Source organism: Vanellus vanellus, assembly GCF_965231255.1.
Source record: "Vanellus vanellus genome assembly, chromosome: 16".
NCBI lineage: Eukaryota > Metazoa > Chordata > Aves > Charadriiformes > Charadriidae > Vanellus > Vanellus vanellus.
In genome coordinates, this window is record NC_138921.1 from 17,069,489 (window position 1) to 17,085,845 (window position 16,357).

Consider the following 16,357-nt stretch of genomic DNA (forward strand, 5'->3'; position numbering starts at 1 on the left):
CAGCACTACTGCAACTTTATAACATTTGCATTATAAAAACGTCTGCAGAGGAGGCCAAGAAAAACAGCTTTTTGTTCAGAGGAAGCTCTGTGGTCAAGATGATGTCATCAGAAAGCGCCAAATTAATTTCCTGTGGTTACATCCTACAGGAAATCCAAGAAGCTCAGCTTTCTTGCTAAACCAAGTAGTCATTTGTTGTCAATAACTGTTAATTATGTGCCCAGATGTGTCATAAACTAAGAACTACCCCGATAAACCTCCACTCTGGATTCCTCCCAGATCGACCCTTGGGATCTGTTTAGATCAGTGGCTGAAGTCAGTGAAACGCACCAGCCCTTGTTCCCCCGGGCCAGCCCCGGGGCTCGGGGCGCCGGGGCCGCTGCGCTCGCACCGCGCGCCAGCCCAGCTGGCCTTGGGCTCTTTCCTTCAGCGCCCTCCCCGCATCGGGGGTCTGCGCCGAGAGAAACACCACGGAGGGGGAGCAGCTACCTAGACTGGACTCTTAGCAGGAACAGGGACCCCTCATCAAGAAAACAATAAAAACAACGATGAGTAACAGCTTTTCTGCTCTGCATGAACAGAAACAAGGAAATCTGGAGTGATTCGGGAGGTTTTCCAGCTGGTAAAATCATCACGAGAATGTCTAGCAGGTCCCTCCCCCAGCCACAGTCCTTCCACAACCTACTAAAAGACACACCTCTCCAAGGCTTACTTGACATTTAAATTATAAAATAACACTTCGGTAAAGTATTTAGCTAATTCAAATGGATCTTTTCAATGACTTATCAGTGGGAAACTGATCTCCCCCAGTTTTTAGATCTCCCCAAAACTACGTGCATTTAACTTGAATTCACACCTGCCCCACTGCCTTCACCCGCCACGCAACCCACAAGCCCTCCATTTTCCCATTCACAGCAGAGGGGAATCCACTGGGGCAAAATAGCTTTAGTACCTGTAACTTGTACTAAAATTACGATTCTGTCCGTACGGTGAACTTTCAGTAGAGATCTCTTGGGACAGACTCTTCAGCCCATGTAACGCTTCCCTGGCCTGGCAGGGAGCCCAGCGCAACACCTCAAGAGCGGAATGGTAAACGGTCAGGGCAGATCAGATCCAGTCCAAGCAACCCTTACACAACGATGTATTTTCAGGTTTGCATGCATTCTTTTCCTTTTCGCTGCTTTTTAAACAAAGCATATTTTATGTGAACACTCGAGACAGGGAGCAAGCTCATTACTTCTCTGGGAAAGGCAGAGCATAGGACGCAGCCTAACGGAGCTCACCTCAGTAGCACCTGTATCGCAGGGAAAACAAGAGCTGAGGACAGCCGGGGCTCAACTGCAGAGACGACGTATTGACACCTACCCAGCAGCAGCTTCAACCCTCAGAGCCCGCAGCCTACACACTGCGGGCACAGCGCACGGGAAGGGACAGCGGGGCAGAACGACCTGCCCAGAGCCACAGGGAGACCAGGGGCGGGGGGAGGCAAAAGGACAAACCACACATCCTGCCGCTCTCACTCACACACTGTATCTACTGTACAACCAATTTCCATAACAAAAGGGAAGTGAAGAGCTGGGAAGAGAAATCACGTAGCTTCCAAATTCTCAGAATAATGGGGCAGACAGAAAAGGCTTCTCGACATGTTCGTATCAGTGCTGCCTCCCAATTCGGTCTATTTAATAAACTTCCTACCTCTCTGTCCTTGAGTTTCATGGCGAGCACCAGCTGATGTCTGTGGTTAGTGAGGGCCTCCCGGTAGTTTCCTTTGGAGAAGAATGCGGAGCCCAGATTTCCATGAGCTCGGCATTCTCCCGTCTGGTCACCTGAGTCACACGCAAACAAAACAAAGGTTAGCTAATAAAGACATTGCTGGAAGTGCCGGCAGAAAGACTGGAACACACTGTACAAGTGATGCTCCAGCGTGAGAACCAGCATCACAACAAACTCATCCTTATGTTTAATACACAGCCAAAACTCCCCTCTTTGCTGCCCTTCGGAAACTTCTACAATAGCCATCGACCTTATTTTAAGAATTGTCTTAATTTCTGCTTTGGCCTAACTCTTGGCACTTTCCCATTCTTCCATGTTTATTCCTTGTTCGATATTAGCAATTTGTCTGTGAAAGCGAGTCGATGGCCCAGGCCTAAAGCAAGCAAAGAGCATGCCAGCTTTCTCCTGAAAGCACTTCCGCAGCACAGCTCAGCTCAGACACAAAACACATCCACTACTGTCTTCAAGGCAGAAGTCCCTACACTTTCAGTGAACTCTCCTAGGTGGAGCCCTCCATCGCTCCCTTCTCCACCTCTGCAAGGTGATGCCTTTCTGTCTCACATACGCTCTCCTCTCCTATGCACCCTGCAAGCTTGAAAGCTCTCAGTGTTGTGCAGGATACACCGTACCTGAGAGGGATTTTCCTGTTGGTCTATATTTATATCCATTGTCTCACTCCTGATTTCTTCCTTCCCTGGCAACCGCCTCAGAAGCTCAGACTGAGTACCTTTTTCCATTTAATTCTTGAAAAAAGAGATTGTTTCATTTAAGACTCATTTAAGGTTTCAAGCCCAAGTCTACGCAGGGGATAAGATCGGTTCCTACATACATGACACCAGAAAATTAGAGGACCGTGTAAAACATTAGGACATTCATTGATCATCTGCCCTCTCACCCACAGGTAAACGGGCTGCACAAGCCTGTCGTTTGTACATTTCAGAAATTTCAGATTTGATTTAGCAGCCTGTGAAATCCCATAGAAACCCGAGCATTACAGAGAGATGCTGACCATTAACACGGCTATTAATTTGTTCCATCTGTACCAATCCAGCACTCAGGCAAGGGACAAGAGAACTCTTACCTAAAGTCTTGGCTACGTCCAAGTCCTGCTGCATGTATCCAGTGCTTTTCTCCGTATTCCCAAGGGACCAGTACGCACTGCTCAGTGCAGAGAACACCGATCCCCGCAGCTTTAGGCTGCAAGTGCCGATCTTCAGGGCAGCCTCTAGCACCACTACAGAGGCCCCGTGGTGGCCCGCAGTCAGAAGTTCCTGGCCAATGACAGACACCACAACAAAGGGGCTCTTGTCCAGCTTCATCTTCTGCAGTTGCTGATAGGTGGGCTCCAGGGACTCTGAAACACAAAAACGAAGGCAGAGTCACTCAACAGACCAAGTTATTTGTATACAGAAATCACCTTCACAACACATCTTCATTTTTTTGGTAACCAAATGAGATGCGAGTTTAGGGCCAGACTGCCCAAATCAAACCAAGGTTTATTATGAGAACTCAGGGCTCAAATGCATCATCTAACGTTTAGGACAACACGAGAGATCCACTAGCAAGCTGATGTTTCCCTCGCAGAAAGCACTTCAGGGAGACAGCACAAGAAGCATTCAGAGCGGTCTCATACTGCGCTCTGCAGACTGGGCTGAAGGCGGAACGAATACAGAAAACACCGGTAGAGTTTTGTAGGGAACTGCAAATGGGCCACCAGCAGTGTGTAAGAGCACTACAGTTTCTGCTCCTTCAGCACAAACTTTCAGCTGAACGCCTGCAAAATCTGTGCCTGTCCAGACACGGCAGCACACAACGGGCGCCAAGAGAGGTGACAAAAACTGCAGAAAGGAGCTGCTCCTTCTTCTGCAGAAGTCACTCCTGCAGAATGACAGCACTGGACCTGCCAGACTACTTATAATTGGTCTAATTGCTTCCACCATTCAGATGACAAAACATCTTGGCTGCATGTTTCAATAAAAGCATCAACATAACAGGACTCCAGAATTTGCTGACCAAGAGGCATTTTTTGATCAGATGCTCTCACCTGAATCGACACTACCACAGCAACCTCAGAAAACCACTTGCTCCCCGTTTTCATCATTTTTGCCTCTCTACAATCACCAACTATATTAACAATGACAAAAGAGAATTTCAACACCTCCCTGAAGATGCGAAAAATGTGAACGCGATGCCAGTTGCTGACATCCAATTAGATACAGGATTAAATGCAGACGTAAGAGGACAGAAACAGCTGCTGTAACACGCCACCGCTTATCATGCTTATCACTGCAAGAGCAGGTACAAACTCAGGTCCTGTCGTAAGGAGCTTACTTACGATCCTAGCCAGGTAATCCATAATCCAGGCAAACACAGGGAGAGAGAGGGGTACAGACAAGGAGAAAGGGAGAAAAAGGAAAACACCAGGGAAGTGTTCCTGGTAGTCCTAAAGTCCAGCAGGAAAGGGAGAACCAGCGTGATAACAGAAAGGCAGACGTGGAGTTCATTACTGCTCTTGTACAACAGCAAACGGTAAGGGAAGAAACACAGCCACAACCAGGTGAGAGATGCAGCAACGGTGGTTCAGTTCTTGGGGAAGGGAGTTTCACCTCCATCTCTGCGTACTGTGGACCCGTGCCCCGAACCCCTCAGTGTCTCCATTCAACCATCTTTAGCACTGACACTTATGGCCCGTTTGCCTTTCTCTGAACGCAAGCGTCCGGGAAGCCGGCACTCACAGCAGTCTGTCCACAGCTTCAAACAATCTGCCATCCTGGCGGGGCCAAGCCACAAGGGACTGGCTTTACACCACAGACACCCGGAGAGATCTTCCATGTCCCTGCTGGACAGCAAGCTCTTGGAAAGGGGACCAGAACAACACGTAACAACTACTTAAGTGCTTGCAGAGCGCCTAGCACACTGGGACCAAGATCCAGAATATCCACTACAGTAGTACAGTAGACGCACACTCCCAAAGTAAAACTAGCGCTTTATAAGCAAGGCTTATCTGAAATCTGCCAATCCAGTCCGCAGGAGGTGAACAACTGGAAAGCCGCAACACCGCACAGCAGGGAGCAGCAGTGTAAATACACAGTGGCAGTGCAATACAACAGAGAGATCATCCAGCCAAATTTGGGGATGCCTACATATAAATACCGCATCACCTGCATTCTAAGCAGTAGCCACAGTACCTTTGGGTATCAAATTAAATTTGCTTCACAAGGTAACTGCTATATAGGACAGAAACTTCCAAATGAATTCATTTTAGAGGACGGAGAAAAACACTGTAAAAAAGGAAACACCATCAGGGATATTTTTTCATTTCAGTGCTTCTTGGCCCCTAAGCCCCGGGGCCCCCAGCAGCATCTGCCAAGGATGAGAATCGCCATACTCCCTCCCGGGAAATACCATTAGGACATTGCAACACAGCTTGCAAGAGAAACAGAGCAGAGAGGAGACCACCTCCTTCCTCCAGAGAGGAATATCCTGGAAATGGGGATATTATGAAAGAGAAGCAAAATGCTGTACAGCTAATATGGCTTCAAGGACCATGCGATTTCAACACTCTTCCTGAACACAAGTGAATTAGCAGAGCAGCCTTTTTGCCTTCTGGAACACCGTGTTTTGAGAGACATTAGTACCATGGAAAAGTTGCTGATGTGCTCTTCTGGGCCAGCACTGGCCCGGAGTATTTACGACTCCCTGTTGCCAATGGCCAAACACCAGAGCATCGCAGGAAGATGTTCCAAGTAATAACAAAGCCAGGGCCACAGCAGCGCACACCTCCCTGCACTGGGAACAGACAAAGGACAAACGAGCAAGGACTTCACTGGAGCTGCTGCACACCACCAGTGCCCCTCCAGCTGGGTACCACCATCTCGCTGTCCCACCGAATCAGAAGAATATTTTTTTGTTCCTCCTCTTACTTTGGGCTCCTTTCTCAGCACCTGCTGACTCAGCAGAGAAGTCAAATTCCAAAACCTTTCTATTCAGGCCTCCGGGTTCTCCCCCCCTCAGACACCGGCAGACTCACCACCCGTGGACTGAAACTACCACCTCCAAGTACCTCCACAGCAGATCACGATCCCTAAGAAAATCTCCCGCTGCTTACCTCGCATGGGCGATTTCATGGCGGCCTCGACCATGCCAACCAGAAGCTGAAGACTCTTGGGATCTTGAGCCAGTCCTGACGCAAACGCTGCCAGTGCATCTGCATGACGTCCAAGATACTGAAGGGCCACACCCTGTCGGAAGTATGCCTGGAAAGCCAAAGGGAAGAAAAAGAAATGCCAATTACTTAACTGGCAGAAGCCACAAATAACAAATCTGCCTGTGACCTCGGGCTGGTGGACGCTGGGCTACATAATGACTTTCTGGGTTCTTTAGTCACTCTGGCTATAACCAGAAAAATCCACCACCACAGTTTGGTTTGTGACTGCCACCCAGTCGTTTATCCCCTCGGTGCGACAACTTTCTCAACCCCTGCAAGGCCTCTGACCTGTTCTGGAGACCAGGCATGGTCATTACTATTAAGCCAAAGCTTTCCCCTTGGACTTGGGCAATTACTTACTCCTATCTACTTATAACCAAATGCTCATTTTCAAGACCTCCATCTCTGTTCTCTTGGCTCACACAGAGTACAAATAACTTGTTTCCTTTCTCATCAGTTCTTGCCAATGAGACCAATAGAAACACCAGCACTAGTAGAGACCAAAATGTACTGAAAGCTCAAGTTGCAATGAAACACGATGCAAAGATCCAGCCAGGAGCCAAATCTTCTTTCTCCACACGCATTCCCTAATGCAGACACCACCCAACATGGTCCCAATTATTGGGTGTAGTATATATACACATATATAAACTACATATATATACACGTGTCTACATATGCACTTCTTAGATTGAAGCAAGACTCCGATAATTTTGAACATGTTTACAAGAGCATTTTTCTTTGTCTCTTCCTTTCCAAGGAAACCATTCATGGGAACGTGCAATGCTTTCTAAGTAACTTCACCATGTATTTCCACTTCTACATGAGCAACAACATCAGTATGCAGCTGCAAAGCATTCCCAAACAGAGCTTCCCCACCTCCCTAAATCGGGGTACCAGCAACCTACACACAAAGCAAGAACTGCAGAAACACGTTCTGCTCATACATAAAGCAATGGCAAAGCCGCAACTCAAAGGGTATCCAGAACTTCTTCGAGAGCTACTGGGTAAGAGATCACAGAAACCACAATCCAGTATTTAGTCAAAGTGCTCAGGTATATTTGCAGCACATTCATCCAGACGCTATGGTATAAAAAGGTCTTGAATCTTTAAGCACCTTTGATGCCCATTATTCAGGTTTTATCTTCATGTCCAGCTAATACCTTTCTGATGCAAACTTTGCTGCACTTTTGGTTCATTCAAAGCTATTCCAATAGCACAAATAAAGCTGTCAGAACAGAAGATGGAACATTATTTGCATTTCTTAAAAAGTGCTTTAAGAACCTAATACTGCTCCTTGAGATTGGCTTCCAGTATTGCTTTCATGGATAAGACCTCATCACTATTTCTCTCCATCTGTAATAGAAACCTGCGCTCAAGATAGATTAAGTATATATCTGTGGAAGTCTCTTTACTTAAACAGGATAAATCTCCAATTAATATCCAAACTTGTATTTCATTAGAGCTTTCAAACACTTTTGGAATCTAATCCACGGACAGAGAGATTAAGGAAAATCAGAAATGACATGAAAAATTTATAGACATGAATATTTAATCTCTTTTCCATTAGTAAGCCTTGACTGTAGAACCACTTTTAATGAATTCGATGAAAGAAGAATTCTTTTCATTAACCTTTAGTACAAATGTGTTCTTATTGAACCAAACAAGCTACTGTACTGGAAAGCCAATTCAATGTTAATTAGATTACTAGCACGAAGCTTTAAATCAAAGAAAAAACTGAGAATTAACAACGCGCAGTGGCCATCGAGTGTGAGTCCTGCCAGCAGTGAGCGAGCTGTCACCTAAATCATGGTGTACGCTTTCAAGTCCTTTTTTCCCAGAATTATCATGTAATTACTTTCTGTACCACCTGATGACAGAGGCAGTTTGGTGCAGCGTGTCTCTGCTGGGGCCCTTCCAGCCAATGGGGCCGGTCCAGGACGCACGTGCCTGCCCGATTCCGTTACCGGGGCTGAGGGCACGAACTCGCAGCAGCCAGCCAGGGAGCTTCAGGCGTGTCGGCATCTCCAACATCTCATGCTCTACAGGAAGGCAGAAGGCTGCCACCTCCTCTCTCAGAACTACCAGGACAGGTGCACACCAGGGAAGATGCGGCTTCCTCACCACTGCGGAAAGTCCCAGAGACCCAAAATTCACTTGCATAGAGGGTTTCAAGGAAGGGGAAGGAGGGAGACGGACGCTACAGGCAATGCGGACAAGCCTCCACGGCCTACAGAGGACAGGAACACTGCGGCTTCTGTTCCCAAGGTTCAGAAGGGGCCACGCAGTGCAATCCTCACATCCCATCCCACACATACGAAGGCTGTGGGACAAGAAGTAATATACTCTTCAACTAAAGGTACGGCAACAACTAGCTTCCATGTCTCCCATGAAGGAAAATGGCCCCCAGGAGGACAACGGAGAAAAAGGAAGCTAAAGAAAACACCGGTGAAGCCTCTGCTGTACTTCCAGTTCTCATACAGAAATCCACGCAAACACCAGTTCCCAGCAGGGGAAAACACACCACAGGTGCAACACCACAGACGGGAAAAATGAAGGAAAAAAAAAAAAGGAAAAACCAAAAAAAAAAAGCCTGGCCACAAGTCTCAGAGCACTCTTTGCAGAGGAGCAACAGGTCTGTTGAACCCAAGAACTCTCCACCCCCACGCAAGAGAAGGGCCGTCCCTCTTGGGGATGCGCCAGCGGCTGCACTGGGGACACTGGTTTCCAGCTCCTTCCATCCCACCCCGTCACCTTCCTGGAGCACCGAGCATGTCTCAAACGCTGAGAAAACAGCGCCCTCATCCCCTGAGCTCTGCACACAGGGGACCCCACAAGCTCCAGGTGGCAGAGGAACAGACGACAGGGATGAGACTCACGAACAGCACACAAGTCAGTGCCGCGCACTTCCAACGTCCCTTCTGGAAAGTGCTTTTATCCCCTCCCCGCATCTATTCCTGGAAATCCCCCCTGGGAACCACTTAGTTTGAATACAAACACAGCACTCAGAGCCCAAAAGAAAAACCTATTAATCCTAACTGAAAGGAAGATTTTGGCCACTTTTTCTCCTGCAAAAACCCCTTCCTTCCTTTCTCCCCCAGTTTCCAGCATATACACAACGCTCTGCACACATTGTGTTCCCCAGAGACCTTTAACAAAATAAATAAAAAGCATTCACACCACCTATTTCCTCCCCAAGAGGCACTCACAAGTTAGTTTAGCATTGGAATGAAGACACCGTATCAAGGGAAAAAATCTGCAAAGAGGAAATGGTGAGAATGGCCCTCTGGAAGCGGAGCGGGAAGGGAAGGCAGGGAGCCAGGAGCTGCAGCTGAAGGAAGGAGACACGGAGCGGCTGGCCAGCCCCGGCACAGACAGAGCCTTCCCACGCCTCAGCGAACTTTACATTTTTAATCACACTATGTGAAGATAGAAGAGTACTCTCTCTACCGTAACAATGACATTAATTTTCCAGTAATCCCAGGTAAGAAAAAACTATTGATTCCTTTTAAGAGGATTAAAGCAACCAGAGAATGATGTTCTGCTAGAGAGAGGACAAGCGGACAGCAGGTGTTTCCTAACCTGGGGCTCTTTGCACCCTCGACGCTACACAAAGCGCTGGAACAATCTTTTTAATTTTTTCAATCGCTGCATCACCCTTTCCAGGAACAAGGCACTGTGTGGAAGGAAAGTCCCACCCTCAGCTGAAATTTGGCACTAGATGCATCTCCCTCGATGGGAAGTCTCTTCTCCTCTCCTTGCGTTGGCACGATTCAGCGCAGGCTCCGCTGTTCTCGCCTCCAGAGTCACCAGCGTGCCACGGGCTAGCAGCACCCAGCACCAGCACCGCCCCTGCTGCCGGCCCCTGGAGCGAGGGCAGGGAGAGGGGGGACACAGCACGACCAGCCGGAGCCTTTTGGGAAGGGAAGAGGACCGAAAGGTAAAAGGCAGCTTTACCAAACAGCCAATCTTACCAAGTCGCCGATACTGAATTAGAGAGGCGGTTAGCGAGTGATGCCACACACCTACGGACCTTTAGTTCTGTGGAATCAGACCGTAGTGCAGTCTCATACAGTCAGTTTTTAGTCCACTGGACAACTAGCCTCACTTCAGCCACTTCACAGACCTCATACAGCCACGTGGAGATGGCCTGGGAAGGAGGACAGGGAATAATTAGTGCTTTTTATCCATAATGCCATTGATAGCACTGTTGATATTCTGGAAGCAAAAATGAAATATTCTAATTAACTTGCAAAATATATTTGGCACTTGAGACTTCAAAGCCATGCAGAAAACCTGCCCTGTAACAGAGGCTGCTCCACAGCAAGCCCAAGGACAGAACGCCAGCGGTCCGAGCTCGCGTTGCACAGGACCCATCCAAAAGGTAACAGCTCTTCCCACCTCATTCAGATTTTGCAACCCCCCCATTTTTTCAGACTCGCTGTTTTTGCCCCATGCTTTTCAGGACATGCCATGTTTTCATGGCAAGCATATAAATTTTAGTGCTTTTCTGTACCCTCAACTTAATTTTAGAAAAATTCTATGAGCAAGAGAAGAACGCGAAAGAAGACCTTCCCAATCGGACACTCCGGTTTTACGGAGGCAGCTGACGGCCGGGCTGCCCAGAGTCTGCCCAGAGTCAACATCTGCCTAACCAGGCACAATCCCTCGCTACAATTCTAAGCACCACTGCTCCCTGCCGCGGGGTGATCCTTCCCAGAGTTTGACACGCAGCAGACAACGCGCACGGCTGACCCTCCCCGCGCGCCCCTGCAGAGACCCTGCCGGCCGCAGGCTGCCCGCGAGGAGCGCAGCGACAGAGACTCTCCCGGCTTTGGGGTCTCCGTCCAGCGGGGGTCCGGCACCCCCCGGACGCCCCGGGGCTCCTGCGCCTCCTCCCTCCTCTGCACAACCCCCTTTTCCGCAGGTGGTCCCTCTGCCATCACACTCGGCAACACCGCGACGCCCTTCTGCGCCCACGCCGCCGTGCTCGGGCTCATCCGATAATTCTGTCATCAAACCTCAGGCTCAGAGACTCATTTACGTAATGAATTGCTGGCCAATTTGTAACTGCACAATGGAGACAGAAGAACGAAACTGGAACAGCATCAGAACTTGGAGCATAAAATTACTGTCAAACAAACATGGAAAACTTGGAAAAAAAAGCCTCAGCCTCAGACAAAGACTCCCATTGTACACAGGGGAGGAAATTCAAAACACCTTTATATTGACGTCGGCTTCGGACCCTGGACAACCGGCTATCTGGCCAGGAAAGGCAAACACATAGAAAACGCTTTTTCCACAGCGCTCCCTTGGTTTGCCAGATCAGGAGATGATGCCAAAAATAGCACGAATAATCTACGAAGCATTCGATCGGCCTGTCCTGAGCCTGCAGAACGCCTCCTGGACAGACGGACGCTCTGTCCGGCGTGGGACTGCTCGGCCTCCACCAGCCCCCCCCCGCTGCCACCCCCGCGAGCCCCCGCGAGCCCGGCCAGCGGCTGACGGACACGGCACGTGTGAGGAGCGAGAGCAGGAAAATGTGGGAACAGCTGTACGGCTTCTGGGGGCCAAGCACCAGGTTGAATCTTTCCTCTCCCCTTGTAACTGCTTTACAGCCAAATTTTAGAGAAAAATACAGGACAAATCTCTGCTGTGGGGTTTCAGGAATGTGAGGAGAGGGAAGAATGCGCTTTAATTCAGAACACATGCAGCTCACGCATAAATACTGCTCACCGTCCATAGGAATTGAAGTCCTGCTTCCACAACGCTGAGGCTGCACGCGGGGTAACGATCCCCTGCGCAGCCCGTACGCTCGGCTGCCACCTGAGCCACCTCCCGGAGCCCCTCCTACAGAACCAGCAGAGATCCGACAAATTCACTGCCGGTGCAGCACAGCTGCTTCATCTTCTACCCATTTCCACAGTGCCTCTTACAGGAACGACACTACTCCGAAATGGAGATTTCCTCTAAGCCCCACTGAGCCTATACAAGATGGGGGGTGTAGGACATCGTGCCTTGTTTTATCCAAAGAGCATTTAATTGCTCTTATCAATTGTGCTTCCACCACCTCCAGTGGGAGACTGTGCACAGATCATCGCCCACCCGAATTAAGTGCAATCATCAGCAATAAAGACTCAAACCCTTGCTTAGTTGGCTGGTTAGCACCAAAGTTAACAGCCCCGCTCTTCACATCGCTGACTGCTGTTGCTCCATTCTGGCCCAGACTGGGCTCGCTCTAGAAACAGCGGCTGCAGCATCACTCACCCTTCCTAAGAGCGTGTGGCGACGGACCATCTTCCTGTCTTTATCAGCCACAACTCTTACACCTTATTTAACGGCAAGAACCGGCCGTGAGCGGAGAAAAGCGCTCTAGCCGACTAACAACCAACCTGTTGATGCCCCAACACAGCACAAACGGGAAAGCGCAAACAGCCTCTTGTGTTGAAGGCCACAGGCACAGGTGCAGGTACAGCATCTTCTAGAATTCCTCCACAAGTCAACAAGGACAAAGTTTTACCCATTTTCTGGCTAAACAACTTGTTTTAGAAATTGCAGAAGAAAGCCACCTTTCACCCTGTTCAGAAGTAACACCAATCTTGGTAAGATATTATCAGAGATTTAATAGACACAGAATTGCACAAAAAATAAATACACCTGTAGGCTGTTTCTCAGTGAAGTTTGGGGCAGTGGCAGCATTGTTTGCAACACCATATTAGCTAGTGCTTTTAGTTTCAGCACTGTACCGTGATTACTAACGTTTGATAGTTAACTGCCAGTGTACATCTGCACACGATTCTCCCAATTCTAACAACGCTGAAAGTGTTGAGAACCTTTGCAGAGCTCAAAAATATACAAACATATGCTACTATTTGTTCTTAGACACTTAAAAGCAAAATCCAACGAAAAAAGCAGTACAAAGGGGAAAGAGGGAATAATAAAAATCGTGTCCTAAACTGGAAGACATCCACCACAAGAACTCTTTTTGCTGTCCAGCTCGAGCATTCCAGCACAGAGTTTCATTGTCTCACTCCGAATTACTCATCTGCGTAGCAGCTCAAATGACCGCCCTCCCCCCCAGAAATGAGACGCTGAAGCATCTGGCCAGCCCCGAGTCATGAGGCTTGGCACTCACAACGCGCTGCGGGGGATGTTTCAGAGGTCCATGTCAGCTAACGCAGTGTTCGTGGGCTGGACAGACAGTCGGACACAGGTGATGCAGATTCACAGTTAAGAGAACGGGTCTCTTCCCAGATGTGCGACTTCTGATTAACATCGTGCAGTGATTTGTAATTGCCATCTTGCAGTGACAGCATTGAAGATGACCAAGATATTGACATCTGGACATAAGACTAAACAACACTATGGTGGTGGTTGTCAGCATTACTCTGTTCTCTCTCGGCCAGCGGTTCCAGCAGACAACACTGAGGGCACATCCGCACATCAGCCGAGCTGCAGCACGCGGTGGCCATCTGGCTCTCGGCCAGGGCAGCGGCCAGCTCGAGCAGCACATGGCCACGGGACAACACACTACAGTGGCACTCTCATGGGGCCTGTGGGAAAGACAGGGAAGGACTGTAGCCATAGGACGAGGGGTGACGGTTTTAAATGGAAAGAGGGGAGATTGAGATGAGATATGAGGAAGAAATTCTCTCCTGTGGGGGCGGTGAGCCCCTGGCGCAGGGTGCCCCGAGAAGCTGTGGCTGCCCCATCCCTGGAGGTGCTCAAGGCCGGGTTGGACAGGGCTTGGAGAAACCTGGGCTGGGGGAAGGTGTCCCTGCCCGGGGCAGGGGGGGGACTGGGTGGTCTTCAAGGCCCCTTCCAACCCAAACCATTCTATGAGCCTGTGACTCTATGAAAATACTGGCAAGCATCTGACAGCAAAGGCTCCTTTCAGCCTCACAGCATGCAGACACCACACACCCGAGGAAGTAGATTAAAAATGTCAGTAAGACACTTTGATACGCTTATACCAAAGTGTTACAGAACGGAAGACTGACTACATGGGCTGTGCAAAAGCAGCATAACGGATCTCCACAACTTTGTAGTTTCCCTTTGCCTATGGCAACAGGATAGGGCTCAAAATTAGTTCAGGATACTGAACCACCTGCACTAACTAACACAGCGGCAGATCAGCCTTCCTCCCTCCCAACTGCACGGCGGAGTCTGGCACATCACCTACCAAACCGTTATCTGTCAACCATCTTATGAACTTAACTCAGACGTGTAAGACATGATCTGTTCAAAGTTGGTTAATAAGAAAATTAAGATTACTAATTACATATGCTGCCATCAGCTTATGGTTTCAACACCACAACTTTGTGGCTTAAATGAACACTGGGAAATCAAATGTCATCTTCCTGAAGCATCCCATCTGGAATCTGAATCAGATGCGAAGGAGAGGTGACAGCTCAGCATTTCCACAAAGTACACATTCACTGACATCCCCAAAGCATCTTACGCAGACTCCTTCCGACCTTCTGCCAAGTTACAGTCTCCAAGCAATCACTGAAGGAGCACGGGGGACTTCTGGGGTCGCCCAGCAAGTTCACTCCTCATTTTCACCTGGAAGTATTTGCTTCAGGATTGTTAAGAGAGAGGTGGATGGATATTAGGTGTAGCAGTCAACAGTAAAGTGAAAAGATCCAGCAGAAATCCTCTGAGATTTCATTACAGCCGCCACAGTTCTCGGTTTGTATAAAAAGGTGGGGGAGGGGAAGGTTTAGAGAATCAGGTCTCTTACCGTATCAATGTATTTTATGCAAATGACTCGAAACCTCCGTAACTGCTAAAAGTCAGATAAACTTTGATCGGCATCAAATGTAAACAGCGATTTGAACGTCAGAAGAACTAGTGCATTACAGTATTTCAAACAGGCGTTGCAGGGTTTTAACACAGACGGTTTTCCCAACATACAAGACACATTCCCACCGAAAGAACAGCTCTGCATACAACCAAATATTTGTAGAGGTGCAAGTGTGTTGGACCACACCTTGAGAACCTCCAGAATTATGCTGGGCTTTGTGGTGAACACGCCCTGAAGCCATTTCCCTAGCATGCATCTCCACGGGTCCATTCTAAATGCTGTCCTGATCTTGAGCTACACCCCTGTCTCAGAATAGAGACAAGCGAAGAAGAAAATAAAATCAGAACAGTACGATCTGCAAGAGTTGTCAAAATTGAAGACAAAAGTAAGATAAAATCCATAGTAGTAAAGGGGCAGGATCACGCTGACTCGTAAAGTATTCACACCCAGGTGGCTGCAGTGTACCCTGCAGGATGGAGCTGGTCCATACCCCCAGAGAAGGACCTCGTGCTCAGGAGGGACCATCACAAAGCCCAGCAGACACCTACTGCAGACACGGGTCCTGCCTCTTGGCTCACAGTCCCCCATCCCGTCCCACCCCCCCGTCTGCGCTCAGTCAGCACCGCCTGCCAAGAAGGACAAAGCTGATGATGGGGGAAAGGGGAAAAATCAAATTTGCAAAAGTACTAAATATATAAATCTCTTTGGCCAAGGTGAACGTGGGAAAAATTCTTCAGGAGGGGCGTCACATTTAGCAAGTTTTGCCAGATCATTACTCTTGTAATGCAAAGGGGAGAAACAGCAACACCGTGTTTCCTTATAATGACTCGCCTCCTTTATCACAGACCTCTGAAGCACCAAGTAATTTAGTAGTTGCTATGGAAACTGCCAGTTTTATTGAACAGCCCTGAAAGGGTCAAGAGGTACCATCAAACCGGCCAATTGTAAACGATTTCCCTGCTAAACATCTGCTTCACTTCAGTTGTCCCACCACTTCTCCGTTTTGTTTTTAGAAAAGCATTTGGACTGGCTCCAGAGTAGGTGTCATTCTTCAGTGGGGTTGCAACAGGTAAGTCCAAAAATAGCAATTTTCATGCTCTAATACACTGTAAAATCCATCATAGAGAGGAGCAATACTGGGGGCAGAATGACTAAGGGACTGTGGAACATTCCTTCTCCCACACGTCAGCACTGACCTGAGACAGTGGGAACCAGCATGAAGAGTTAGTTTTCACCGTGATCCCCAGAGGTTTCACATTGCTGCTTACAACAGCCATGAAATGAATAACCTACCAGAGCGATCCGCTTGTGCCTCGGGAGAAGGGACGACATGGAGCAGTAGGAGCGCCCAGCCCAGGGCTCAGCTTCGCAACCCTGAGACGGGACCGTCTCCCTTCCAGCACGGGTCTGTGCTCTAGGACCGCACAACATCGCCTTGCCTGCACTGACTACCAGAGAACAACGGAATCTGCCCTCCTTTATTCATCACACAGAGGTTAACACCTGGAATTACAGGTGCCAGGTAGCAGCGTCTATTCCTGCAGGCACGGAGAACAGCAAGAGGACTGGCT

At 48.7% G+C, this 16,357-nt stretch overlaps 1 protein-coding gene across 2 annotated transcripts in view; it reads right to left on the reverse strand.

The window, feature by feature from the left end:
- Positions 1–16,357, reverse strand: part of TTC28 (tetratricopeptide repeat domain 28) — a gene marked incomplete at its 5' end in the record, with an annotated part of 188,830 nt that overhangs the window by 69,044 nt on the left and 103,429 nt on the right. For both annotated transcript variants that reach the window (XM_082491762.1, XM_082491761.1), the window contains 3 exons: positions 1,696–1,826; positions 2,855–3,127; positions 5,882–6,029. In XM_082491762.1, coding sequence (XP_082347888.1) covers positions 1,696–1,826; positions 2,855–3,127; positions 5,882–6,029 — 552 coding nt within the window. The remainder of the gene's footprint in view (positions 1–1,695; positions 1,827–2,854; positions 3,128–5,881; positions 6,030–16,357) is intronic.